This window comes from Adiantum capillus-veneris, chromosome 27, assembly GCF_014529385.1.
Source record: "Adiantum capillus-veneris isolate H3 chromosome 27, ASM1452938v2, whole genome shotgun sequence".
Taxonomy (NCBI): domain Eukaryota; kingdom Viridiplantae; phylum Streptophyta; class Polypodiopsida; order Polypodiales; family Pteridaceae; genus Adiantum; species Adiantum capillus-veneris.
In genome coordinates this window covers 123,393,405-123,421,203 of record NC_140957.1, presented here as the reverse complement: position 1 = coordinate 123,421,203, position 27,799 = coordinate 123,393,405, and the positions used below count along the sequence as shown (strand labels likewise).

At 49.8% G+C, this 27,799-nt stretch overlaps 2 protein-coding genes across 4 annotated transcripts in view; both read left to right on the top strand.

Moving 5' to 3' along the window:
- Positions 1-27,799, top strand: part of LOC147422694 (uncharacterized) — a 127,682-nt gene that overhangs the window by 33,616 nt on the left and 66,267 nt on the right. The window lies entirely within an intron of this gene.
- On the top strand, positions 24,626-25,411 carry LOC147422696 (uncharacterized). Its single transcript, XM_086502387.1, has one exon. The coding sequence runs from the start codon at positions 24,626-24,628 to the stop codon at positions 25,409-25,411; it is 786 nt and encodes a 261-aa protein (XP_086358513.1).

Below are 27,799 nucleotides of genomic sequence, written 5' to 3'. Positions count from 1 at the left end.
GCGGTTACTGCATGACACATACAAGGAGGTCTTTGGAGCGTCAAAGTGCACTACTGAGTCCTCTGAAGTACTACCACAGACGGCGTCAACCCTTGGTGCATAGTAGAAGCATATTAACCCCATCACCCATACCTACTCATACGGCTACCTCCATTCCTTCGATCGGTTCTACATCCTCCAGGTCACCTTCTCCGGTAAGGCTCTCCCGCATTTTGTTACAGCAAGCTAGTGAGCAACAGACTCAGGAGCAAGAGGCCATGGAGGAGCTCACAAGTGTTCTGGCAAAGGTGAACATCAAGTTCCCTACCTTTAAAGGTCTCTCCGCAGAAGATGCAGACGACCATGCTCGGAGGTTTTTCTCTCTTTGCAGAGGTCGTGGCCTCAACAGAGAAGACGCATACCTGGTGCTCTTCCCGTCCACCTTGGATGGTCTTGCAGATAAATGGTACAGTCAGTTTGCTGAAAACCACTTTACTACTTGGACCATGTTAAGACAGCAGTTCTGTGAAGCTTTCCGACCAGGGGATTATCAAGAGAAGATTCTAGATGAGTTGGCCAACCTGTTGCTCCAGCCCAAGGAGACATTTGCAGAGCTCATGACCAGAACAAAGTCCCTGGTCGCCAAGCTGCCTCAGCAACCAGGGGAATTCATGGTGAAGAAGTGGGTAGAGAAGGCTCTGCCTAAGACTTCTTAACAAAAGCTCAGAGAAAGTCTTCGTCCTGAAGCCAGTCTGGAGGACTTTGTTGCTACTGCTACTAGAATAGAGGGAGCAAGAAGGCCTTTCACTGACTCTCCTCAGTTAGATACTACCCTTGTACTCATGGACAGTCCATCAGACCCCTTGACTTCTTTAAGAAGGGAATTGGAAGCCCTAAAGTTACAGCGGGCCCTTCACGAAGAGAGATCCTTCTCTCTCAGACAGGAGAAGCCTCTACATCAAGAGGCTTATGATCAACTTAAAAGAGAGTTAGAAGAGCTCAGGTCTCAGCAGGAGACTAAGGCTATGGTATGGTGTAGTTCATGCCGCTCTCCAGGACACCCTCCACAGGACTGTCCCCTTCGCTCTTATTGCCACTTCTGCGAAAAATCGGGTCATGAAGATAAGGATTGCTACTATATAAAGGGATTGCACAAAATACAGCAAAGTCTTGGTCCTACTCTCCAACAGGGGTTAGCACCAGCATCCAACATGGTTTCCCACTACAACCATCCCAACTACATGCCACCTTTGCTCAATACCCCTGTTGTCCAAGGTATGTCAAGTACTTTCCCGACTCAAAGTTTTTATAATTCTAATGCCACCTCAACCCCTCAGAGCTTCTACACTTCAGCCTCCAACTCCATGCAGCAACCACCTCGTTCCCCATTTTGTCCTTCCAATCGGCCCATACTCTGCTACAGATGCGGAGAATATGGGCATTATCAAAGCAAGTGTCCTTTACCTGAGGGGTCCCCTCCTTGTCGTCATTGCCCTGATTCGAAGGATCACTACAGTAAGGATTGTCCCACGCAAAGGGCATCCACGTCTTCAAGCTCGACTCAGAACCAACAAGAATTCACCTTCCCGAAGATAAACTTGATTATTGTGAACACCGTGCCTCAACCATCACCTGCTACTCATGTGGTTAAGCCACTGCAAGTGGAGGAGCCTGCTGGTGTCCTTACTCGGGCACAAAGAGCAGCTCTTGGTCTCAATCTACCCACAGGTCCACCTCGCTGGTGTCCTTACTCGGGCACAAAGAGCAGCTCTTGGTCTCAGTCTACCCACAAGTCCACCTCGCCAGTCCCCACTTCCTCAAGCTGGTCTATTTGACCCAAAGGACGAGTCCTTCAAAATTGCTCAGAGCAAACTAACTTTCCTGTTATCTGACATTGATGGAGCCTTCTTGGAAGCAGTGGCTGACTTGGAACAGATTAAGGTCCCAAAGGGAGCCCAGTTCGAAGGCGCCAAGCCCATAGCAGAAGCCATCTTGAAAAGTACTTTTCAGCAAGTGTCACTATACGACATGCTTAAGGCTCGACGCACACTTAGAAGTGACACCCTGTCAGTCATTCAGTCTCTGTACCCGGGGGCTGGGCCTAGTGGCGGGCACCTCCCTGTACAACCCTCAGAGTCTTATTTGATTTCCTATCCATCTGCTCCCCTCACCGATTATAAAAGTCCTCGCCTCACTGTATCTATTCTTGGGCACCAGCTATCCGGCGTCATCGTTGATGGTGGATCTGGAATCAATTTGATGCCCGAATTCACTATGATGGCCTTAGGTCTAAAACCTACCCGACCTGCTCCTTTCACCGTTACATTGGCCGATCAGAGAACAGTCTACCCAGTGGGCATAGTCGACAAGGTGCCTTTGAAGGCACAAGATTTCACTTTCAACTTGGATTTTGTGGTAGTTAATCTTCCCCAGGTAGAGGGAGGTTATCCCTTGCTGATTGGTAGGCCATGGTTGCGACATACGAAAGCACTTCACGACTGGGGAAACGACGCCATGTGGATACATACTCCTGGCTCTCCTATACAACAAATTCGTCTCGAAGGAGGTATAGATCCGGTCGTTCAGCATAGCTCTTTGTCAGTAAAGTCCAACCCTGACTTGGAGCACCCGGTCCCTCCTGATGGGTCCGATGAAGACTTATTGCAGTGGTTAGAAGCTACCTCTTCGATGCCATGCTATGTAGTCTCTCTTTAACCTTTGCCAACAGATTCACCCTCCCTCCCTGATCCTACACCTGAAGCTACAGCTGAAGCCAGTAATCCGAGTCAGCCAAGTGAGCTAGAACCAAGTGCACCGGTCTTTGGTGCCCATCCTTCCGAGGGTCCCTTAATGGAAACCATCGGCCTGGGTGAGCCTATAACCCACCATAGAAGGGGGAAAAAGTCTCCCTTGCAAGAGTTGGCCAACACCCCAGCTCCTTCCTTAGCTTCTACCCCATGTGACTCTCCACCCATGCCGGAGCACTTTGAAGTATCTGAGGATTTACCATTTGCCGAGCTTCCATCAGGATGGTTGCAGGAAGAGTATGCTGATTTCAGCATTGATCACACGCCAGCTCATAATGTCGAGAAGCTAACAGAGGCGGCAAGGTCTTCTCTCCCTGACGCAACCTCGCCCACTGCACGGCCTGACCCAGTCAGAGAGGTCAACCTAGGCGGCCCTGACAACCATCAGCCCATCTTGTTAGCCACTTGGTTATGGGATCACCCCGCTCTACTCGACCTGGTAATCTCTTCCGTGCGCTCTTTCAAGGATGTGTTTGCCTGGTCTTACCATGATTTGGAAGGAATCCCAGTAGAGCTAGGAGTCCACACAATTCCTCTGGTTGAGGGGGCTAAGCCGGTCAAAGGACGGGCTTACAAACTGAATCCCAAGTATGCAGAAGTAGTCAAAATCGAGTTGGAAAAAATGCAAGAAGCAGGTATTATTGTACCAGTAGAGCACTCAGAATGGTTGTCCCCTATGGTTATTGCCCCAAAGAAGCAGTCCAACAAAATTCGAGTTTGTGTCGACTACCGGGCTTTGAATAAGGTCATAATCCCTGATGGATTTCCGACACCTTTCACTGAGAGAGTTCTCGAAGATGTCGCTGGCCATGTACTGTATAGTTTTATGGACGGGTTCAACGGCTACAATCAGTTGGGAATACATCCTGACGACCAAATCAAAATAGCTTTTGTGACTCCCTCGGGTATTTTCATCTACACTAGAATGTCTTTTGGGCTTAAAAATGCACCGCCTTCTTTCAATCGCATAGTATATCTCATCTTTTGTCCTCTGCTTACTGATCACCTTCGCATATTCATGGACGACTTTTCCACCTTCTCGGGTGCTCAATGTTCGACCCCGGCTGGACATTTATGGGCCGTTGGTGGCTCTTATGGTTGTACATATGAGTAGTTGTTTTGGGCCAGTTGGATTATCTTGTACGTAATCGTCTAGAGAGAGTCTTACACAGAGCACTGCTTCACCATCCCTGCACATCTGAGCCTCGACACCCCATTTGTACCTGTGAGTCCTGGGCTGGAGCTGAGTGTGCTGCCACGCCAGAGTCTGTACATGGTTCTTTGAGCTAGTCGAGTCCACATGTTCTGGTCCACTGTTGTTATCCATTGTTTCTGTGTTTCATTCTGTTTGAGAGAGTTTCCATTTGTTTGAGTGAGATTGTCACGCACATTGCACTGAGGGGCACCCACACTGTAGAGAGCACGACACATTATCCGCGCTACAGGTGCTCTCATTTTGGCGACCACGATGGGATCTCATCTGAAATCTCACTCTGTTGAGTAGCTGGTTTCTTCGCTTCGCCTGTGCAGCCTGTTGGTCTGGTCCAGTTTCACCCTTGACAGCTTAATCTAGCTGGTCTAGTCTCTCGCCTTGTTGGTCTGGTCCTCTCTCACCCTGGTCCACCCAGTCCTCGTCCTGGTCTAGTCCTTCTCGTCCCTGGTCTAGTCCCTGCTCGTCCTGGTCCAGGCCAGGTGGTCTAGTCACTCGCCCTGGTCTAGTAGAGTCTAGACCAACCTTCAGCCAAGTGAAGGTTGTCTTGCCCAAGTGAAAGTCTTCTTGCCCAAAGCTTGGTGGGGTTGGTGGTTACTGCATGACACATACAAGGTCTTTGGAGCGTCAAAGTGCACTACTGAGTCCTCTGAAGTACTACCACAGACGGCGTCAACCCTTGGTGCCCAGTAGAAGCATATTAACCCCATCACCCATACCTACTCATACGGCTACCTCCATTCCTTCGATCGGTTCTACATCCTCCAGGTCACCTTCTCCGGTAAGGCTCTCCCCCATTTTGTTACAGCAAGCTAGTGAGCAACAGACTCAGGAGCAAGAGGCCATGGAGGAGCTCACAAGTGTTCTGGCAAAGGTGAACATCAAGTTTCCTACCTCTAAAGGTCTCTCCACAGAAGATGCAGATGACCATGCTCGGAGGTTTGTCTCTCTTTGCAGAGGTCGTGGTCTCAACAGAGAAGACGCATACGTGGTGCTCTTTCTGTCCACCTTGGATGGTCTTGCAGATAAATGGTACAGTCAGTTTGCTGAAAACCACTTTACTACTTGGACCATGTTAAGACAGCAGTTCTGTGAAGCTTTCCGACCAGGGGATTATCAAGAGAAGATTCTAGATGAGTTGGCCAACCTGTTGCTCCAGCCAAAGGAGACATTTGCAGAGCTCATGACCAGAACAAAGTCCCTGGTCGCCAAGCTGCCTCAGCAACCAGGGGAATTCATGGTGAAGAAGTGGGTAGAGAAGGCTCTGCCTAAAACTTCTCAACAAAAGCTCAGAGAAAGTCTCCGTCCTGAAGCCAGTCTGGAGGACTTTGTTGCTACTGCTACTAGAATAGAGGGAGCAAGAAGGCAGTTCACTGACTCTCCTCAAGTAGATACTTCCCCTGTACTCGTGGACAGTCCATCAGATCCTTTAACTTCTTTACGCAGAGAACTGGAAGCCCTAAAGTTACAGCGAGCTCTTCAAGAGGAGAGGTCCTTCTCTCTTAAACAAGAGAAGCCTCCACATCACGAGGCATTGGAACAGATTAAGCGCGAGCTAGAAGAGCTCAAGTGTCAGCAAGAGACTAAGGCTACGGTTTGGTGTAGCTCATGCCGCTCTCCAGGGCACCCTCCACAGGAATGCCCCCTTCGGGTTTACTGCCACTTCTGTGAAAAATCTGGACATGAGGACAAGGATTGTTACTACCTCAAGGGATTGCGACAAATACAGCAAAGTCTTGGTCCTCCTCTTCAGCAAGGGCCAACACCTGCATCAAACATGGTTTCTCCCTGTGGCCATCCACACCATATGCCACCTTTGCTGACATCCCCTCCTATGCAAGGTATGCAAAGTACTTTTCCGTCTCAGAGCTTTTATCATACCCATGCTCCCTCATCACCTCAAAGCTTCTATGCGTCCACCTCCAACTCAATGCACCAGGAGCAAGGACCACCTCGCCCTTCGACTCGCCCTTTGAATCGGCCCTTTTATGCTATATATGTGGAGAGTATGGGCATTACCAAAGCAAATGCCTTCTGCCCGAAGGGTCCCCTCCCTGCCGTCATTGCCCTGATTTGAAAGATCACTATAGTAAGGATTGCCCTAAAATTCGTGCATCCATGGCTTCGAACCCAAGTCAAAGCCAGACTGAGTTTGCCTTTCCCAAGCTCAATTTGATAGCAGTTAGCACTGTTTCTCAGCCGCCCCCTTCTACCCACGTGGTTACCCCTCAAAATAAGCCGCCGCAGTTGGCAGCGGAGCCATCATGCGTCCTCATCCGGGCCGAGAGAGCCGCTCTTGGTCTTAGCATTCCATCAAGTTCAACTTCCCCACACAATGTCACACCAGTGGGTACCCTGCCTGCAACTGTTAACAAGCCATCCCCTAGTGCCATGAAAGAATCCAAATCTTTGCTCTCAGATATTGATGAAGCTTTCTTGGAAGCAGTTTCCGATCTACAGAAGATCAAAGTACCAGAGGAACAACAACAGGTAGAAAAAGCGAAGCATACAACAGAGACAGTCTTGAAGAACACTTTCCAACAAGTGTCCCTCTATGACATGTTGCGGCTAGATGCGAGTTTTAGAAGTGAAACCCTTGCAGTTATTCAGTCACTTTACCCTGGAGCAGGTCCTAGTGGCGGGCAACTCCCAGTGCGACAGTCAGAGTCCTATATGATATCCAATCCTGCTGCCCCACTCACTGATTATAGAAGCCCTCGCCTGACAGTGTCCGTTTTGGGTTGACAATTCTCAGGAGTGATAGTGGATGGTGGATCTGGCATCAACCTGATGCCCAAGTTCACTATGTTAGCTCTAGGTCTACAACCTACTTGCCCTGCCCCCTTCACAGTTACATTGGCCGACCAGCGGACAGTCTACCCAGTGGGTATAGTGGACAATGTGCCTCTGCAGGTACATGACTTTACTTTTAACTTGGATTTTGTTGTGGTTCGTCTTCCACAGGTGGAGGGTGGATTTCCCTTGCTCATCGGAAGGCCATGGCTGTGACACACTAAAGCACTTCATGATTGGGGCAACGATGCCATGTGGATACATACTCCTGGCTCCCCGATGCAACCAATTCGCCTAGAAGGAGGCATGGATCCTGTCGTGCAACATAGTTCCTTGTCTTTAGCAACCAGCCTCGAATTGGAACAGCCTACTCCACCGGATGGGTCAGATGAGGATCTGTTGGAATGGTTGGATGCTACCAAATCTATGCCCTGTTTTGGAGTTTCAATTCACTCTTTGCTTGAAGGTACACCCTCTTCCAATGTTTCCAAGGTAACTAAACCTTATGAGCCACATGAGCCAGCTCAAGAGTTGAAGGTCACAGAAGATACTCCTGATGCGCTCTCGGTGAAAGCCCTCTTGATAAAAGCCGTTGAATTTGGAAAGCCGAGGAAAAAGTATATAAGCAAAAAGAAATCTCCCCTACAGGAGTTCAACCCCCTTCAAACATCAGCCCCATTGGTGTCTGCTTCTCCAACCAGAACGAAGCTAACCTCTGTGTCTAGCCAACTCCCTTCACAGAGCAGGTCCTGCTTGATGTGCTGGATGAATTCCCTACTCCTGCTCGTTGTCTTGCTGAGATTAGTTGGTTCTGTCCTCAACCTGCACTTTCATAATGCTCTGACCTTCCTCTCCCTTACCAACACACCCTCGTCCCTACCCACCCCCTCACATACCCTCACCCCTACCCACCCCCTCACACACTCTCGCCCCTACCCTCCCCTACTCGTCCCTACCCTTTTCCCCCTAGCCCTACCCACCCCCTCTCTTACCCTCGGCCCTACCCACCCCCCCTCGCTCCTACCCTATCCCTACTCGCCCCTACCCACCCCCTCACACACCCTCGCCCCTACCCTCCCCCTCTCGCCCGTACCCACCCCCTCACCCCCTCTCACCCCTACCCACCCTCTCCCTCCCCCTCTTGCCCCTATCTAGTCCTCCCCACCCTCGCCCCTATCTAGCCCTTCCCACCCTCGCCCCTACCCACTCCCCCTCCCCCTCGCCCCTATCTAGCCCTCCCCACCCCTCTCAGGTTCAGCAAGTTTCCCCCACCCTGCATGATCGGCTCCATCCACTTGGTTGCCATCCTGTTTGCTGTGAAGGAACTTTCATTCTGCCATCATGATGGAGCTTAACCCTATTTGCGGTGTTACTCGGGCTTATGGTAATCCATCTTTTCGAGAAGAGTGTTGGTGCAGAAAAGTATGGCAAGGTTCATCTGCAACTGCAAGCATGGACCAGGCTATGCAATCATACATTCTGGGTTCCTGCTTAATTACAAGCTTAAGGCGATTGCAATCAAGAAAGATGTACGGGTGCAGTAGCTAGTAGTTTTCTTTCATAGTATCAGTCTTCCTTTCACCGAGACGGTGAGCGGTCTTGTGGTGGGCAACCTGTAGCAGGGCTACAGTGTCACTTCACAGGACAGGCAGTTGGACAGTTAGCTACAGTTGGTCTGGTTCACACTGGACGGATCCTTTGGGCTGGGAGTGACATGTGGCAGGGTACCTACGGTGGTCTAGTGGACATCGTGGCCAGGTCACCACCACCACTCAGTTTGGAGATAGACTTAGCTGGCTGGACATTTATGGGCCGTTGGTGGCTCTTATGGTTGTACATATGAGTAGTAGCGGTCGGTTATCTTTTCATCCTCTTCACCTTTGGTCCAGCGTCATCGACGTAGCGAGTCATCTGTAGCGCGGATAATGTGTCATGCTCTCTACAGTGTGGGTGCCCCTCAGTGCAATGTGCGTGACAATCTCACTCAAACAAATGGAAACTCTCTCAAACAGAATGAAACACAAAAACAATGGATAACAACAGAGACACAACAGTGGACCAGAACATGTGGACTCGACTAGCTCAAAGAACCATGTACAGACTCTGGCGTGGCAGTACACTCAGCTCCAGCCCAGGACTCACAGGTACAAATGGGGTGTCGAGGCTTAGATGTGCAGGGATGGTGAAGAAGTGCTCTGTGTAAGACTCTCTCTAGACGATTACGTACAAGATAATCCAACTGGCCCAAAACGACTACTCATATGTACAACCATAAGAGCCACCAACGGCCCATAAATGTCCAGCCAGCTAAGTCTATCTCCAAACTGAGTGGTGGTGGTGACTTGGCCACGATGTCCACTAGACCACCGTAGGTACCCTGCCACGTGTCACTCCCAACCCAACACCGTCCAATGTGAACCAGACCAATTGTAGCTAACTGTCCAACTGCCTGTCCTGTGAAGTGACACTGTAGCCTGCTATAGGTTGCCCGCCACAAGACCGCTCACCGTCTCGGTGAGAGGAAGACTGAAACTGTGAAAGAAAACTACTAGGATGTACAATGGTGAGTTCTTGAATCTGTCATCCAAGAGATAGAGTGGTGGCCACTGCTGCATTCGAAGTATCAGCCTCTGGAGGTGGGGCCATCAAATCGATTGTGGGGCCTTGCTGTATGCGAGCTCTCTTGTCAGTAAGTGTGTTTCCTGAGAAATGACCAGCCACCTGCTGCTGAGCAGATGGTAGCACCTGTCCTGTAGTGTACTGAGGACGTCGAGTAACACAGCCATGCCGATGTGCTCCAGCAACTCCATCACAACAAGTCATATTTTGCATCTGAGGCAATGGTGAAGACTGAAACCCCTGAGGAGGAGGATACTGTTGCTGCTGTTGTTGATTGTAGTACTGAACGGGAACTGGAGTCTGTGAGTAAAGTCCCATAAACTGTTGAGAAAGACCCGTTGCTGCATGCTGCACTGGTGTACCTGCTCCAGGCCACCCATATCCCATACCCATCATCGTAGGTTGCGTTGCCCTATTTTCCTGTAACAACAATTCTCTAAATCCTTGTAGTTGATTCTGAAGGTCACTAGTCACTTGAGACTTTAACTTCAGGGCTTGCTGGAGTGCGAAAATAGTGGCATCGCTATCCGCGATGGTGCTCTCAGCAACCTTCAGAGCTCCCTCCATAGCTGCGTAAGTAGCTGCGTGACGCTGGTGTGTGGCTACTAAACGCTCTGCTCCCAGCTCAATGGTGGCAATGGCTTGCCTAAACTCCTGCAATATATCCTCAGATAGCCGAAAAAATGATGTAGAGTCCGACCCTGTGGAAGGTCCTGGTCCTGTAATAGTGTCAGGGTGAAGAGAGCTGGAGAGTGGTACAGCTGGTGAGACTGGTGTGACAAGTGGCACTGCTCGCGGTGGACTAGGCGCATGCCTCTCTGTTGAAGTAAAGATGGTAGGAGTGGCTGCCGCAGGACTAGGCATAGGAGAAGAAGCAATTGCCACTGGGACGTGGGAGCTAGTCACTGTGGTAGGGGTAAAAATATCAGCAACAGAGAGAGGAACACACACTTTAGAAGCCACAGCTGTGACATGCATAGTGTGATCTGGACCACCTGAACTTACCATCGAATCAGTAGCGACCGTATGCGAGGAACGTCGAACATGTTGCTTCACTCGAAGCTGTTGGCTTTTCGAAACTGGCAGGGATACTAAAGACTCTACTGTGTCCTTCACTACCTTTGCTCTCTTTTGCTTTGGCTTTTCAGATAGATCCATTGTTTGTTCAATATCTTTCCGTTTTCCCTTAGAGCTTTTACGCTGCATCTCCGCATCCACATCCATAGGACTAACAAGTATATTAATGACCCAAGCCAACATCGGAGGTGCGAAGCATTGAAAGCTAGATTGCACAGATTGCACCTGAGCTATGAATCTTTTTTCCCGCGACTGTAGAGAGGTAAATAAAATTTGATGAAAGCCACACGGGATGGTGTGGATGAGGTAGTATAGGCCTTCGCAGTGCGAGAATATAGTAGGCACGTCACATCTGGCCTTGCCTTTGCCCTTGCCCTTGCTGACTTTAGGATCTCTGACCAAAAAGTAATACTTGAAAATGGCCCAGAGCTGTTTATTCCTTGTATAGTCAGCATGATTCGTACTGAGTAGTTCTTTGCATGCCTTGATTGTCGCATCTTTTGAAAGTTGTGAATAGGTGCGGGTAGCCGGTTTTAATGCAAGAAAGGTTGACATCCCCAAAGCGTTACCTATTCGTGTAGCAGTCAGTGGGTGTCCTCTGACTTTGGGAAAAAACTTGAGGAGTGCATGCACCATATCCATGGGAATATCCGAAGGCAGATTTGTGTCTGCTAATGCTGACAGACCTAGCTTGTGTAGCTGGTCTTTTGATAAGACTTCTCGAAGCGATGGATGAGGCTGCTGCAGATGGAAGTTCAGTGTGAACTTGGTTTGGGTCTTGGAAGAAGGAGGCCGAGGAATTTGATGACTCAATACCTGCATGATGTCTTTCCTCTTCTTTTGGTTCTTTACAACTTCCTCTTCTTCATCATCCTCTTCCTCTTCCTCTTTGCTAGAAGATTCTGAGTCGGAAGCAGAGCTTGAGTCGGACGCCTTGTAATTTTCATCACTGTGATCAGTGGAAGAAACATCGGTGAGGCCATGGCTGGAGGTATCCACATCCTCTTCCTCTGCAGAACTTTGGGATGTCTCAGTTGGCCTCTCTGGAGAGAGAGCTTTCTTCTTCCTTACTTGTTTGCTTGTACCAGCCATCGTAAAGCTATCTCCCTGGCTGGTCAATGTGCAGTGTGCAGGGTGAACTCTGGAACGCCCAGATGCAGAGATGAGAGATGTAGCGCTGCAGTTGGAGTATACTGTTTTCCAAAAGCTGTACCTGGAAAAGCTTGATTAAGCAAGAAGCGATAACCTTGTACTTTCAAAAAGCGATGGCCTGTACTTTCAGAAGCGATGGAAAAAGCAAAGCTGACGATCAGGCAAAGCGATCCCAAAGCTGATGCAGTTTGGGCGAGGGGATTTGGATAGGGTAAGGGCGAGGGTTGCAAGAAGGTATATAGGCGAGGGTAGAGATTGGATAGGGGCGAGTGCTTTGGGTGGATAGGGGCGAGGGGATGAGAGTGGATATGGGCGCGTGTATGTGAGAGGGTAGGTAGGGGCGAGCAGTAAGGGAGGGTAGGTAGGGGCGAGGGGGTGCAAGTGAGGGTAGGGGCGAGGGGCAGGGGAGGGTAGGTAGGGGCGAGGGGGTTGGGATAGGTTAGGGGCAAGGGGAGTGTGAGAGGGTAGGTAGGGGCGAGAGGGTTGGGATAGGGTAGGGGCGAGGGGAAGGGGAGGGTAGGTAGGGGCGAGGGGGTTAGGAGAGTAGGGTAGGTAGGGGTGAGTAGCAAGGGGTAGGTAGGGCGAGGGGAAGGGCAAGGGCAATTTTGGTAGGTTAAGGGCTCAGCGAGTGTGAGCAGGTACATGCTAGCAGATGCAAAGAGAAGGTACAAAGTGCTAGCAGATTCAAAGAGAGTATAATTTTTGAGCAGGTACAAAGTTCGAGCAGATACAAAGAGAGGGCAATTTTGACTCTAGATAAAGAAGGGTATTAGTAGATTAAGGTTCCTGCAGCAAAGCTGAAATTTTAATGGCACCAAAGGTTTTTGTTGCTATTGGAATCAAAAGTTCTTTGACATAAACTCTGCCATATTCTTCACATAGACATTATTGCATTGGGAGTCTCACCAAGTCCTTGATTACACCTTGTTCACGGTCCCAATCGCCATCTAAGCAGAGTCCCCAAGCAGATTCCACTTTTCAAACTGAACAAAACCACTCCGACGAGAAGCTTGACTGAAAGCTTAATTGGAAGGACCTTAATACTTAACCGCAAATAACACTGAGAATAGAAACAATTAGAGGAGTGACTGATTAGAGGAGGAGTGACTGGACTCTAGAAGTTCCCGATAATACCCAATTACCAGGGCTTAGTGGAGAAAAGATATCTTAGAGGAAAGGTGGAAACTTACAGACCTAGCAAAAACTGAGACAGTAACACAACACCCGTTCTGATGGAAAGATAGTGGGGAGGAGAGAGATGGGACATAGAACCTACAGATGGCGGAATAGTTGCAGACCCTTTACTCAGAGGAGTAATAGCACTTGATTCTGGAGCCATTTACCAGTGGCAAAGGAACGCCTTCCAAAGTGACTAACTGGACAGCCCCCTGTGGCAAAATCTCCTGTACTATGAAGGGCCCTTGCCAGGCTAGAACCAGCTTCTTTGCTTTTTTCAAATATTTTGCCTGATAGAGTAACACAAGTGTGCCTTGTGTTATTTTCGGCTTTCTGAGGTGGCGATCATGCCACGCTTTGCGACGAAGTTGCTCCGCTTGCAGAGCATGTAAAGCTAAACGGCGGCTTTCATCCAAAAAGGTGAGACAGGATATAGAAGCAGATTCCATGCCCCAACTTGCACGCAGACTGCCCACCCTAGGGGATCCGGAGTTGAACTCAAATGGAGCTATGGCTTCCAAACCGAAAGCGAGTTGAAAAGGCGTTTGATTCGTTGTTGCTTTGAAAGATGTGCGGTATGCCCAAAGAGTGCCGTGCACAACCTGAGCCCACGATGCTGGATGGAGATGACATGCTTTCCGCAGGAGGGCGATTAGAACCTTGTTGGTGCTCTCGGCCTGCCCATTGGCTCTAGGGTAATAAGAGCACGACTTGCGATGAAAAATCTTGTAATTGGCCAGCAAATTTGAGATCATGTCATTGACAAAATGACTACCCCTATCACTGGTGATCTCTAAGGGACATCCAAATCGGCATAAAATATTTTCATATAAAAATTTGGCTACTGTATTGCCAGTGCAATCTACTGTCGCCAGTACCTCTGTCCACTTTGTTGCATAGTCTGTAGCCACTAGCAGATATTTGCGATTACCTGGTTGAGCCGGGGGATATATTGGACCCACAAAGTCCAAGCCCCATCTCTCAAAAGGTAGCCACGCCATCGAAACCTGCAGAGGACGGTTGGATTGCTTTCTTGGCTTCGGCCCACAACATTGGCACACATCACAAACCTTAGAATATGCTATTGCATCCTTAAAAACGTAGGGCCACCATAGACCACTCTGTAGAATCTTCTGGGCAGTGATGTGACCAGGGTAATGGCCACCAGTGGGACCATTGTGGGCATCCTCCAGATATATGCTCCACCTCATGAGGCAAGACACAACGCTTCAGAACACCATCTGGTCCCGATTTGTAGAGCTGGCCCCCAATCAGAGTGAAAGGCCTGGACTTCAATAACAATCTTCTCTTCTGCAGTGGAGATGCCTTCTCTGGGTATAGTCCAGTAGATAGAAAATGTAAGACCTCGCCGTACCATTCCGGTGTTGTATCGATTTTAAAAAGACTGCTATCTGGAAAGTCATCCGCAATCCCGGTAGCTTCTTTACCTGTGTGAATGCGAGAGAGGTGGTTAGCCATTACATGATGCTTACCAGGACGGAGTACCACTTCAAAATCAAACTCTTGGAATAGGAGGAGCCATCGCCACACTCGACCTGCGACCTGTGGCTTATTAAGCAGATAGCGCAAGGCATGGTGATCAGTAATAATTGTGAAGTGGACCCCTAGCAAATAGTGACGAAATTTTTGTAGAGCATACACTATAGCCAAACCTTCCCTCTCTGTGGTGCTATAGTTGCGCTCTTCTTTGGTGAGTAGGCGACTTGCATAATGTACAGGGCGATCCAAGTTGAACTCTTTGCTAGGTTGAGTCAGCACAGCACCCACAGCCAGCAGACTGGCATCTGTATGCACATGAAAAGGTAGGGCCCAATCCGGGGCAACTAGAATAGGCGCTTCAGTGAGGCGTTTTTTTAGGTATGCAAATGCTTCGGCCTCCGGTGTTGACCATTGGAAGGGAACAACAATACTAGTGAGCCGGGTCAATGGTTGAGCCACCTGTGCATACATACGTATAAACCTGCGATGATAGCCGGTGTGGCCCACAAAGCTCTGAACACCTTTGGGATTTATGGGAGGAGGTAACTTCAAGATGGCCACTATCTTCTCTGGGTCAGGTGCTAGACCTTGAGCAGACACCACATGGCCCAACAGTGTGCCCTCTGTGACCAAAAAATGACACTTGTTCGGATTGAGCTCAAGTGATTAGTGACCTTCAGAATCAACTACAAGGATTTAGAGAATTGCTGTTACAGGAAAATAGGGCAACGCAGCCTACGATGATGGGTATGGGATATGGGTGGCCTGGAGCAGGTACACCAGTGCAGCATGCAGCAACGGGTCTTTCTCAACAGTTTATGGGACTTTACTCACAGACTCCAGTTCCCGTTCAGTACTACAATCAACAACAGCAGCAACAGTATCCTCCTCCTCAGGGGTTTCAGTCTTCACCATTGCCTCAGATGCAAAATATGACTTGTTGTGATGGAGTTGTTGGAGCACATCGGCATGGCTGTGTTACTCGACGTCCTCAGTACACTACAGGACAGGTGCTACCATCTGCTCAGTAGCAGGTGGCTGGTCATTTCTCAGGAAACACACTTACCGACAAGAGAGCTCGCATACAGCAAGGCCCCACAATCGATTTGATGGCCCCACTTCCAGAGGCTGATACTTCGGATGCAGCAGTGGCCACCACTCTATCTCTTGGATGACAGATTCAGGAACTCACCATTGTACATACTAGTAGTTTTCTTTCACAGTTTCAGTCTTCCTCTCACCGAGACGGTGAGCGGTCTTGTGGCGGGCAACCTGTAGCAGGCTACGGTGTCACTTCACAGGACAGGCAGTTGGATAGTTAGCTACAGTTGGTCTGTTCCACACTGGACGGACCCTTTGGGCTGGGAGTGACACATGGCAGGGTACCTACGGTGGTCTAGTGAACATCGTGGCCAGGTCACCACCACCACTCAGTTTGGAGATAGACTTAGCTGGCTGGACATTTATGGGCTGTTGGTGGCTCTTATGGTTGTACATATGAGTAGTCGTTTTGGGCCAGTTGGATTATCTTGTACGTAGTCGTCTAGAGAGAGTCATACACAGAGCACTTCTTCACCATCCCTGCACATCTGAGCCTCGACACCCCATTTGTACCTGTGAGTCCTGGGCTGGAGCTGAGTGTGCTGCCACGCCAGAGTTTGTACATGGTTCTTTGAGCTAGTCGAGTCCACATGTTCTGGTCCACTGTTGTGTCTCTGTTGTTATCCATTGTTTTTGTATTTCATTCTGTTTGAGAGAGTTTCCATTTGTTTGAATGAGATTGTCACGCACATTGCACTGAGGGGCACCCACACTGTAGAGAGCACGACACATTATCCGCACTACACCACTGTAATCGTGCCAGTAGACAACACTCCCAAGCCCATAGCCTCCAGTGTCCAGTCTCAAGAGCTGTTGGGTCAGGGTCTATGACGCAAGTCCTCCCACAGATGCCCACTACTCGGATCCTCTGAAAACAGCACTCTGCTACGTGCGGGGCCTCTACTGCAACTCGCTGTAGTCGTCCCCCACCCTAAAGCTTGAAGAACAGAGCTTGGACAGTCTCTGAGCAGGCCTTGACTGAGATGAGAACCTCCAGTCGTGTGAAGGCTCCCATCCAGCGGGGTGCTACCGGCTCGAGAGGCGTGAGCCACTCAGCTGGAACTGACTCTGAGATGTCCTGACACATGCTCTGCACCCCTCTCATGCCCTGTAGATGGAGCCCCTGCACCTCCTCTGACAAACCTGTGAAGTCTAGCCAGTCACCTAGAGAGCGCGCTGGACCTGCTGCCATGGGACCCCAGGAAACATGAGGCTGACTACCAACCAAGTGGCCTCTCTGAGTGCTAACCATGGGGTTCCAGACGAGGGGCTGCGGTAGGCGTTCCTTCGTGCACGTCGGCTGTCTCTGGTCCAGGCCACGCCGTAAGAGCTCCCAAGATCGAAGCAAACTCACAGCGAAGCGGTCCTCCAGTCTCCTGCTCAAACCAACTCTGCGCATCTCTGTAAAGATCCATTTGGTCGAAGGTTGCCAAGGGCCTCCTGACTGAGGCACCCTAGCACGAAGCCGCTGTAGCAAGAACTCCTTCCAAAGCTCTCACCTGGAAGAAGTCCTCTGACGATGAACTTCCCAAGAAGGGCTCTGCTCTGCTGTGCTGGATCAATGATCCCAAGCCCTCCCTGTGAACAAGGAAGAGTGATGACCTGCCAAGCCAACTTGGCTTGGGCTATTTGAGTGTCACGTCCTGACCAAAGGAAGTTCCTTATCAGCCTCTCTTTTTTTTTTCCGAGAAATAGATCCTTCTATTAGTTAATGAAAATTGCCCATAGGGCTACATCCACCTCTGTGAGAGAGGGCTAGAACAAGCATGATGGGGAGACTCTCCCAATGAAAAAACAGCATATATACAATGAGGCTAAATCAAGAGATGGGAGGAGGGAAGAGCCACACAGGTGGACAGTAGTGCCATCTGAGCACCCCCTAGACTATGGTGTAGAAAGGCCGAGGGCGCCAGAGTCGAAGAAAAGCCTCGTGGCGCTCCCGCATGCGGTCGGAGCTGGCCTGTAGTCCCTCAAGCTGTCCTTTGAGAGTATGGATCAGCTCTAGCCAAAAGTCACGAACAGTCATTGCTGGTGGCACAGGACGAGCCTTAAAGATGCGGAAACAGCGGGCCCGCCAGATGAACCAGAGAGCTAGGCCGCTGATGAGCTCCCAACACTCCTCTCTCTCACTGCACCACTCCTGTGGAGTAAGCTCCGTAGCAGGCTGGAGTGTAGGTCGCCCCCCCTGTATCACTATCATCCTGCTGGTGGAAGATAGCTCAAATTGAAGTGCTGGGCCTGTGAGGGTGGACCAAGCCGCTGCCCCCCAAGTGTACTGTCGAGCCGTGGAGAGGGCAGGCATCAGCCGAAGAACACGTAGCCACATCTGCTGAGCCGAGGGATAGTCCCACAGACAGTGACGCTGACTCTCCACCAACTGGTCACAGGCTGCACATGTGGCCGAGAGACCACTATGCACAAGCCAGCTCCCTACTATTGTGGCTCTGTGTGCAACCAACCACTGGAACAAAGTGACGTGCCTCGGCTGTTTGGAGTCCCACAGCCTCTGCCAAAAGGCTGCCAAGAACTCGACTGTGAGGCCCTCCTCCTGCCAATGACGTGCTGCAACAGGGCGGGCCTCTCTCTGTGCTGCAAGTATATGACGTCCAAGCCGAACAGTGTACTGAAAGAAGGGGAGTCCTGGGCGGTCTGCAGAAGAGAAAGGGTCCCTCCATAGCCACTCACCAGGATCCCACTGTACTCGTGCCAGTGGACAACACTCCCAAGCCCATAGCCTCTAGTTTCCATTGTCAAGCGCTGCTGGGTCAGGGTCTATGACGCAAGTCCTCCCACAGATGCCCACAACTCGGATCCTCGGGAAACAGCACTCTGCTACCTGCGGGGCCTCTACTGCAACTCGTTGTAATCGCCCCCCACCCTGAAGCTCGAAAAACAGGGCTGGGACAGTCTCTAAGCAAGCCCCGATTGAAATGAGAACCTCCAGTCGTGTGAAGGCTCCCATCCACCGGGGTGCTACTGGCTCGAGAGGCGTGAGCCACTCAGCTGGAACTGACTCTGAGATGTCTTGACACATGCTCTGCACCCCTCTCATGCCCTGTAGCTGGACAACGTGCACCTCCTCTGACAAACCTATGAACTCTAGCCAATCACCTAGAGAACGCGCTGGACCTGCCGTCATGGGACCCCAAGAAACATGAGGCCGACTCCCAACCAAGTGGCCTCTCTGAGTGCTAACCATGGGGTTCCAGACGAGGGGCTGCCGTAGGCGCTCCTCCGTGCATGTCGGCTGTCTCTGCTCTAGGCCACGCCGTAAGAGCTCCCAAGATCGAAGCAAACTCATAGCGAATCTGTCCTCCAGTCTCCTGCTCAAACCAACTCGGCGCAACTCTATAAAGATCCATCTGGTCGAAGGTTGCCAAGGGCCTCCTGACTGAGGCACCCTGGCACGAAGCCTCTGCAACAAGAATTCCTTCCAGGGCTCATCGCCTGGAAGAAGTCCTCTGACGACAAACTTCCCAAGAAAGGCTCTGCTCTGCTCTACAGGATCAATGATCCCAATCCCTCCCTGAGAACAAGGAAGTGTGATGACCGACCAAGCCACCTTGGCTCGGGCAATCTGAGTATCGCGACCTGACCAAAGGAAGTTCCTGATTAGCCTCTCTACCTGGCTGATACAAGAACTCGAGAAGATCCAGCAAGAAGTGATGTACCACATAGTTGCCAACAACACCTGGTTGGCAACTACTACTCTACCAGCCAGCGAAAGTCGTGCTGAGCTCCAATGTAACAACTTTCTCCTGATGGACAGGAGAAGAGGAGCAATCTGCTACTCGGGGGACAAGTCCAAACCAACCTGACAACCCAAGTACCGAACTGCAGTCCCTGGAGAATCCACCTGAAACCCTCTCTTGGCATCCAATCTGGCACAGGAGCATTGCCAACCGAGAAAGCCACTGTCTTTCTCCAGTTGATCAATGCGCCCAATGCACAGCAGAAGGTCTCCAAAGCCTGCTCACATCTGTGTAGATTGGCCTCCTGGCCCTTTAAGTACAAGGCTGAGTCGTCGGCAAACTCAGCGTCCCGAAGCTCATCTCCCCGTATAGGGAGTGCTAAGCCTCTCAGACCAACCTGCTGTGACACCAAAAATCTGCTCATCGCCTCCGCATAGAACAGAAAGAGAAAAGGGGCAAGAGGACAACCTTGTCTGACCGATCGTGTGAGCATGAAGCGCTCACCTCTACCTCCTGCCAAAAGCACCTGACTGTGAGCCTGTCTGTACAAAGCTGACACCCCTCTGATCCAAGCATCTGAGAAGCCCATCCTGCGTAGCGTGCCCTCGAGAAAGTCCCAATCAGCTGTCGTATGCCTTCTCAAAATCGAGAAGAAGAATCACAAGGTCCTCCCCACGGAGCCGTGCAAGGGCAGAAGCCTCCCAAAAAGTGAAGATGTTGTCAAGGATACTGCGTTCCTTGACAAAACCTGTCTAAGTCCCATGTATAAGGCTCTCCAAAAGTGGTCGAATCCTCAAACTCAGAGCCTTGGCAAGAATTTTGTGGGCTGAGTTGAGGATGGTGATGGGGCGCCACTGTCGAATCTCATCCAAGGAGCCACCCTCCTTTGGAATAGGGTAAATCATGCCCTCACTCATGCTATCCGGCATCACTTCTGTGTGCAGAATGTACTGAAAGGCACTACAAAGATCTGGGCCAAGCAGGTCCCAGTACTCCAAGAAGAAGCTGGGAGTCAGCCCATCCTCACTGGGACAGCTACCACGAGGGAGGGCCCTAAGAGCCGTGTGCAGCTCCTCAAGCTGAAGAGGCATCTCTAGCCTCTGGCGCATCTCCTCAGTAACAAGACAAGGCATCTGTGCCCAAACCTGCTCCCTGCATGCATCCTGTCGCTCTGACTGGGGCTCAGCCGACAGTAACTCACGGTAAAAGTCAGTAGCAACTGTACGCATATCCTCGGGCTCACAAGCAACTGACCCATCGGGTCTCCTCAACTGATTGACCTTGGCATGTGAGTTCCGAGGTCCCACTGTCTCAAAAAAGGCACTTGTAACTCTGTCACCCACCTGAGTCCACTGAGATGCCTGTCGGTGAAAGGAAAACTCATGACGTCTCTCCTCTGTGCAAGCAAGCTCCTGTCGAGCTTGCTGTAATTGCTCCTCCAACCATGGACTGTCTGGATGCTGCTCCTGCATCCTCTGTAGTGAAGCAATGCCTCGTTTGAGACGCTGCTCCTCCTCTCTCGCTACAGCCCGCCGAGCCAAAGACTCCTGGAGAAAACTATGGGACCGTAGGTGCGCGGGGAGAACCTACATTGTATTTCTGTCCAGTAAGGAATCCAATATCGATCATCTAGTGTTTGCAGAGTGTGAATAGTGGGCGACTCGCGTTGCCGGTAAGTATTGTCGATAACTATGGCACCGTAGGTGCGCGGGGAGAACCTACATTGTATTTCTGTCCAGTAAGGAATCCATTATCGATCATCTATCTGTTTGTAGAGTGTGAATAGTGGGCGACGTGCGCTGTCGGTAAGTATTGTGTTGTGCATAGATGGCCAACGACACAAAAGGGGAGAGCAAGTTTTTGTAGTCCGATCACAGCAGACGAGCAAGCTGAAGAGCCTTTTGGCTGTTTCCTTGTGGCTTTCAAGCATTCACCTGGTGGCCATCCTGTTGCTGTGAAGGCTTTTTGTTTCTGCCATCACGATGGAGCTTAACCTTATTTGCGGTGTTACTCGAGCTTCTGGTCATCCCTCTTTTCGAGAAGAATGCTGTTGCAGACAGTGTTGCAAGACTCATCTGCAAGCATGGACCATGTCATTTTTCTCTCACTATGGTTATGGAGGATAAAGATGTGCTGGATCCAAACCAAGCATATTTCTTTGCTGTGGAGCCTCATTCTGTTTTGCCAATTGGGATTCTTGGACTACGCAATCATATTGGGTTCCTGCCTATTCAAAGGCTTAAGGCGTTTGCAAGCAGTGCAGTGTTTTTAAACTCCACTTTTTGAGGCATGTAAGATCGTGGTTGGGCCTAGCACCTGCTTCAAGACAGATGTACAGATGCGGTACCTAGTGGTTTTCTTTCATAGTTTTTCAATATTCCTCTCACCGAGACGGTGAGCGGTCTTGTGGCGGGCAACCTGTAGCAGGCGACAATGTCAATTTCACAGGACACACAGTTAGTACAATTGGTCTGGTGTGGTTCACACTGGATGGACTCTTTGGGCTGGGCAGTGACACGTGGCAGGGATATGGACGGTGGTCTAGTGGACATCGTGGCCAGGTCACCACCCTCAGTTTGGAGAGAGACGTAGATGGCTGACATTTATGAGCCGTTGGTGGCTCCTAATGGTGGGACATATGAGTAGTAGCTGTTGGGTCATGTTTATCATCTTCTTCATATATGGCTGAGCGTTGTCGTCTAGAGGAGCGAGTCTATACACACAGCACGTCTTCACCATCCCTGCACATCTGAGCCTCGACGCCCCGATTGTACCTCTGAGTCCTTGGCTGGAGCTGAGTGTGCTGCCACGTTAGAGTCTGTATCGGTTCTTTGAGATAGTCGAGTCATATGTTCTAGTCTGCTGTTGTGTCTCTGTGAGCTCAGTTGTTATCTATTGTTCCTTTGTTTTCAGTCTGTTTTGAGTGAGATTATCACGCACATTGCACTGAGGAGCACTCGCTGTAGAGAGCACGACACACTATCCGCGGTACACTGCTGAGGAAGCTTGGCAACTAGAGACTTGGTTTTAGTCATGAGTTCTGCAAAAGTCTCCTCTGGCTGGAGCATTATGTTGGCCAACTCATCCAAAACCTTTTCCTGGTAGTCACTTGGCCTGAATGCTGCACAGAACTGTTGTCGTAAAGCTGCCCAAGTTGCAAAATGGTTCTCTGCAAAGTGACTGTACCAGTTGTCTGCTAAGCCGTCCAATGTTGATGGAAACAGCACCAAGTAAGCATCTTCTCTATTAAGACCACGACCTCTATAGAGAGATACAAACCTTCGTGCATGGTCGTCTGCATCTTCTGAGGAGAGTCCCTTGAAAGTAGGAAACTTGTTGTTTACCTTAGCCAAAACACTGGTCAACGCCTCCATGGCCTCTTGCTAATGAGCTCGTTGCTCAATAGCCTGCTGTAACAAAATAGGCGAGAGCTTTACTGGGGAAGGTGACCTGGAAGTTGTGGAACCGGATGGAGGAATGGGTGATTCCGTATGTGGAGGTATGGGTGATGAGGTTGGTGGACTTCTACTAGGTACCAAGGGTCGTCTTCTGTGGTAGTACTTCAGAGGACTCAGTAGTGCACTTTGACGCTCTAATGACCGCCTTGTATGTGTCATGCAGCGACCACAAACCCAACCAAGCTTTGGGCAAGAAGACCTTACACTGGTTGAACATAGGGCAAGTGACTAGACCACCAGGCTGGACCAGGGACGAGGAAGGACTAGACCAGCGACGAGGAAGGCCTAGACCAGGACGAGAGCTGGTTGGACCAAGGCGAGAGAGGACCAGACCAGCAGCTGCACAGTGCAAGGCAAAGTAAGCGAAGCTAGGTGAAAACCAGCTAGCTTTCTCGCTTTGCACCTCAACAGAGAGTGAGACTTCAGTTGAGGTCCCACCGGGTGTGCCAAAAATGAGAGCACCTGTAGCGCGGATAGTGTGTTGTGCTCTCTGCAGTGGGTGCTCCTCAGTGCAATGTGCGTGACATCTCACTCAAAAAAGAATGAAAACACAAGAAACAATAGATAACAGCTAATCAACACAGAGACACTATAGCAGACCAGAACATATGGACTCGACTATCTCAAAGGACCGATACAGACTCCGGTGTGGCAGCACACTCAGCTCCAGCCCAGAACTCACGGGTACAATGGGGGTGTCGAGGCTCAGATGTGCAGGGATGGTGCAGATGTGTTGTGTATAGACTCGCTCTCTAGACGACGACGCTGGACCATATACCGAGAAGATGATAATCTTGACCCAACAGCTACTACTCACATGTACCACCATAAAGAGCCACCAACGGCTCATAAATGTCAGCCATCTAAGTCTATCCCCAAACTGAATGGTGGCGGTGACCTAGCCACGATGTCCACTAGACCACCGTCCATATCCCTGCCACGTGTCACTGTCCAACCCAGAGAGTCAGTCCAGTGTGAACCAGACCGGACCAACTGTACTAACTGTGTGTCTTGTGAAAGTGACATTGTAGCCTGCTACAGCATTGCCCAGCCCAGAGAGTCCGTCCAGTATGAACTAGACCAGACCAATTGTACTAACTGTGTGTCCTGTGAAAGTGACATTGTAGCCTGCTGCTACAGGTGGTTTCTACGAAATGGATTTTCAAGACAAAGTACAAGGCCAATGGTTCCCTCGACAAACACAAGGCGAGACTTGTTGCGTGGGGTTTCACACAGCGACCTAGCGTGGACTTTGACGAGACCTTTGCTCCCACCGCTCGCATGACTACCATACGCATAGTGTTTGCTCTCGCAGCCAACTTTGGTTGGTCTATCTTCCAGATGGATGTCAAAAGTGCGTTTCTGAATGGAGATTTGGATAAAGAAGTTTATGTGGAGCAACCTCTTGGGTTTCATATACCAGGCAAGGAGGATTGGGTCTATTAGTTGTGGAAAAGATACTTGGCGCTCTACTACAAGAGTAGTTTTCACACTCGACTGGGTGCACACATCTTTAGCCAATTTTGGGCTTTTATGTTTTTTGCACCAGTTACACATTTTGCCCTACCTCAACCTAAGATTCTATAAATAGAATGCTTAGGGTCTTGTAGTCATTCAGATTGAGATTGTGTATTGAGAGCATCATTTGCAGAGCACTTGCGCTCTCTCTCTCTCTCTCTCTCTCTCTCTCTCTCTCTCTCTCTCTCTAGCCATGCCTACCCGCCACCTTCCTCGCTAGCGCCACCCCACTGCGCAGCCCCTACACCCCCTGTAGCTGTCCACGCGCCACCCCTGTGGCTGCCTACGCGCTGCTGCTGCTCTCACCCGCTGCTGCTGTTTCATCCCTTGCACACGCTACTGCTGCGGCTGCTGCTGCACCCGCTGTGGCTGCCCTGCTGCGATTGCACAGTGCCAAGAGTGTAGCACCTGCCGCTGCCTCACTGCACCAGGCCCGCTGTCTCACTGCTACATGTAGCCACTGCCGCATGTTTCCCCACCTATGCAATCAACGAAAGGGTATCCAGAAGCGGTCGAACAGTGAGCTCATCGCCTTTTAAATCAATGCCGAAGGACACGCCCCCCAAGGATTCAAGGGACACGACAATCACATGTACTACAGAGGACATTTGGGGACTGCTACTGTCTATCCAAGAACAAGTACGACAACAGAATGAGGTTATTTCACGCCAAAATGAAGACCTCAAGAACCTGACACTACGCAACCAAGAGTTGGATCATACCATTGCACTGCAAGCTCTGAAGCTTCAACAACAAGAAGACACCCTGAAAACACTGCAAACTCAAGTGCTGGAACAAGGCAGTCACATAACACAGGTCACCAATAATGTAACCGATGCACCGGAGGGGTCTCCTCCATCTTGGGCACAAATAGTGAAACAAGAGAGGACAATGGGACACAGGACAGGAGAGATGTATACCTATGAGAGTATGTATACGCATGAGGATTCTACCGAATACAAGGAAAGGGAGAAAAGATCCCAAAACATTGTGATACGAGGCATGCCAGAACCTGAGGGGGAAACAGTCATGTCATTGAATGTAGACGTTACCACCCTGTTAGCAGAAAAGCTTGATATGCAAGATGCAGGGGTATATGGGGCACATAGAGTGGGTCAGAAGAAGACTGATGCTCATAGGGCAGTTGTATGCACAATGTTGGATGCTCGCAAAAGGGCCATAATTTTGGAAAATGCACGCTTCTACTTGAAAGGCACTCAGTACTATGTAAGTGAAGATAGAACACCGACACAACAGGCGGCAAGAAGGAAAGCATATGAGGAACGTCTCAAGGAGAAAAAACTAGCATCACCGCCTAAAAATGCATAGGGGCACGCGACCCATGGGATCACGACCATACAGGTAACAAGCTGGAATTGTAGAGGTTTCCCATGGCATAAGGGAGAAGGGCTGGTGGATATTCTACCACAAGCTGACATACTCTTCCTATTGGAAACATGGGAACAAAACACATGCAGGCTGCCGGACATTAGTGGATATATCAAGCACTCCGTATGGTGGAATGGTACCAAAATGCGAGGACAAGGAGGTGTAGCTGTAATGTATAAGGAAGAGCTTCAAAAGATGGTTGAGGTATGCAAGATCGATGACCACAAGCGCTATATATGGGTTAAGGTTTGCTCATCAAAAGGATTGATCTTTGTTGCAGGATGCTATATCCCGCATCGAGAGTCACCTTTTTATGACACAAACCAGCTATCCAAAAATGATCCCTTTGCTGACCTATGTACAGACATTGCAATATATGCACAAGAGGGAGCAGTTGTCCTTCTTGGGGATTTGAATGCCCGGATTGGAAACACACAGGTACAATTGACAGACCATTCAATGCATCCTGCGGATAAGAATGGGGAACTTATACTTGGTTCTATGTGGGATAGATGTTCAAGCGATAACATCATGAATGCACAGGGGTCAGCCATGATAAGTATGATGAACTCAATGTAGCTTGTAGCCATGAATGGTGCAGATAAGTTTGTACACTCTGGATCATACACTTGCTACACGGCAAATCATGGGAGGAGTACAAATGATTATGCCTTGGTGAGATACGATGCATTGGAATTGGTCCATAGTTTTGAAGTGGGTAGCAGGCTACCAACCTCCGACCATACCCCAATTCATATATGCCTACACATGCCCAGTATGCCTATTGTCAACACAATGAATACACCAAATTGGTCATACAAAATGCAACTCACGAAGAAAGAGGACTATGCTAGTCTCTTAGATAGCTTACTGTTTAACCGGAACATGCCTTGTGACATTGAAGAGACGTGGAAGATCTTCCGACATGCAATGGAGGAAGCGGCAAAAATTACTATGGGCAAGTATCAAAATGGTAAACAGACCAGGAAGGGTTTACCTCATAATCCTTGGTTTGATGTAGAATGCAAGGAGGCCAAACGCAAGATGAGAGGCTTAGCACAACACTCAACTGAATGGGAATGGGCTTCTAGAGAATACAATACACTCAAGAGGAAAAAGAGACGTATGTATGAATTCTCAAAAGAACAACAAGACCTCAGCAGGTTCAAGAAAGAGCCAAAGAAGGCTTGGCGTAACATGAAGGGGAAGAAAGGGGATGTGATGGGAGATTTCAGCCTAAATGAAATGTATGCTTATGTACAAACTTTGTATGCCCCGTCGGGGACTCAAGAGGCGACATACACGGGGGCTCATGCCGAACATCCAAAGCCCATCACCTTCCAGGCAGTCATTAAAGGCCTCAAAAGCCTGGCGAATGGGAAAGCAGCTGACACATTACCTCTTACCTCTGAAATGCTGAAATGGTCAGGTATTGAGGCTAAGAAATGGATACACCATATGATGAATCAAGCAATCAACCAATACTTACCCCAAGATTGGCAAGAAAACTGGGTGAAAGCGCTCTTTAAAGGAGGTGACCGCAATTTGCTCACTAATTATCGCACCATCATGGTGAGCTCATGTATGGCAAAACTATTTGGAAGCATTATTAAGAAAGATCTTTGCACATGGGCTGAAAATAACGGGAAACGTGCCATTGGACAAGCAGGATCTAGAGCCTGCCACAGCACGATAGACCACCTTATCACACTCCGGGTCTTGATGGATGAAACCAGGCTAAAAGGCAAAACCCTGTATTGTTGTTTTGTGGACTTCACGAAAGCGTTTGACACAGTACCCCGTCAAGGGATATGGTCACGTATGGAAACTCTGAGAGTTCCTATGCTTCTCAGGGCAGCAGTGGGACATCTCTACCAAGAGGTCAGATGTAAACTCAAGACAAACACAGGATTCTCACAAGAGTTCAGGAGCACCATGGGAGTTAAACAAGGATGCCCTATGTCACCTACGCTTTTTGGACTATGCATAGATGAGCTTGATGATTTCATTAACAAGGCTATGGGAGAGGGGGGAGATCACCCTAGCATTGGTACTTTCACGCTTCTGCTCCTCATATATGCCGACGATGTGGTTCTCTTTGCCTACAAGGCACTCCTTCTACAGAAACTTTTGGATGCAGTACATGCATTTTGCAATGCAACGGGCTTGTCAGTCAATGTAGCCAAAACAAAGGTTATGTCAGTCCACACATGTAGAAATGAGAATCAGCCCATCATCACGTATGACGGGCAAGCACTCCAAGCGGTTGAGAGGTTCAAGTACTTGGGCATCTATGTACCTTCAAACCATGCATGGGGAAGTTGCGCG

Excerpts from the sequence above, each read along its gene's own strand:
- LOC147422696 (XM_086502387.1), top strand. The coding sequence starts at position 24,626 with ATGCCGAAGGACACGCCCCCCAAGGATTCAAGGGACACGACAATCACA.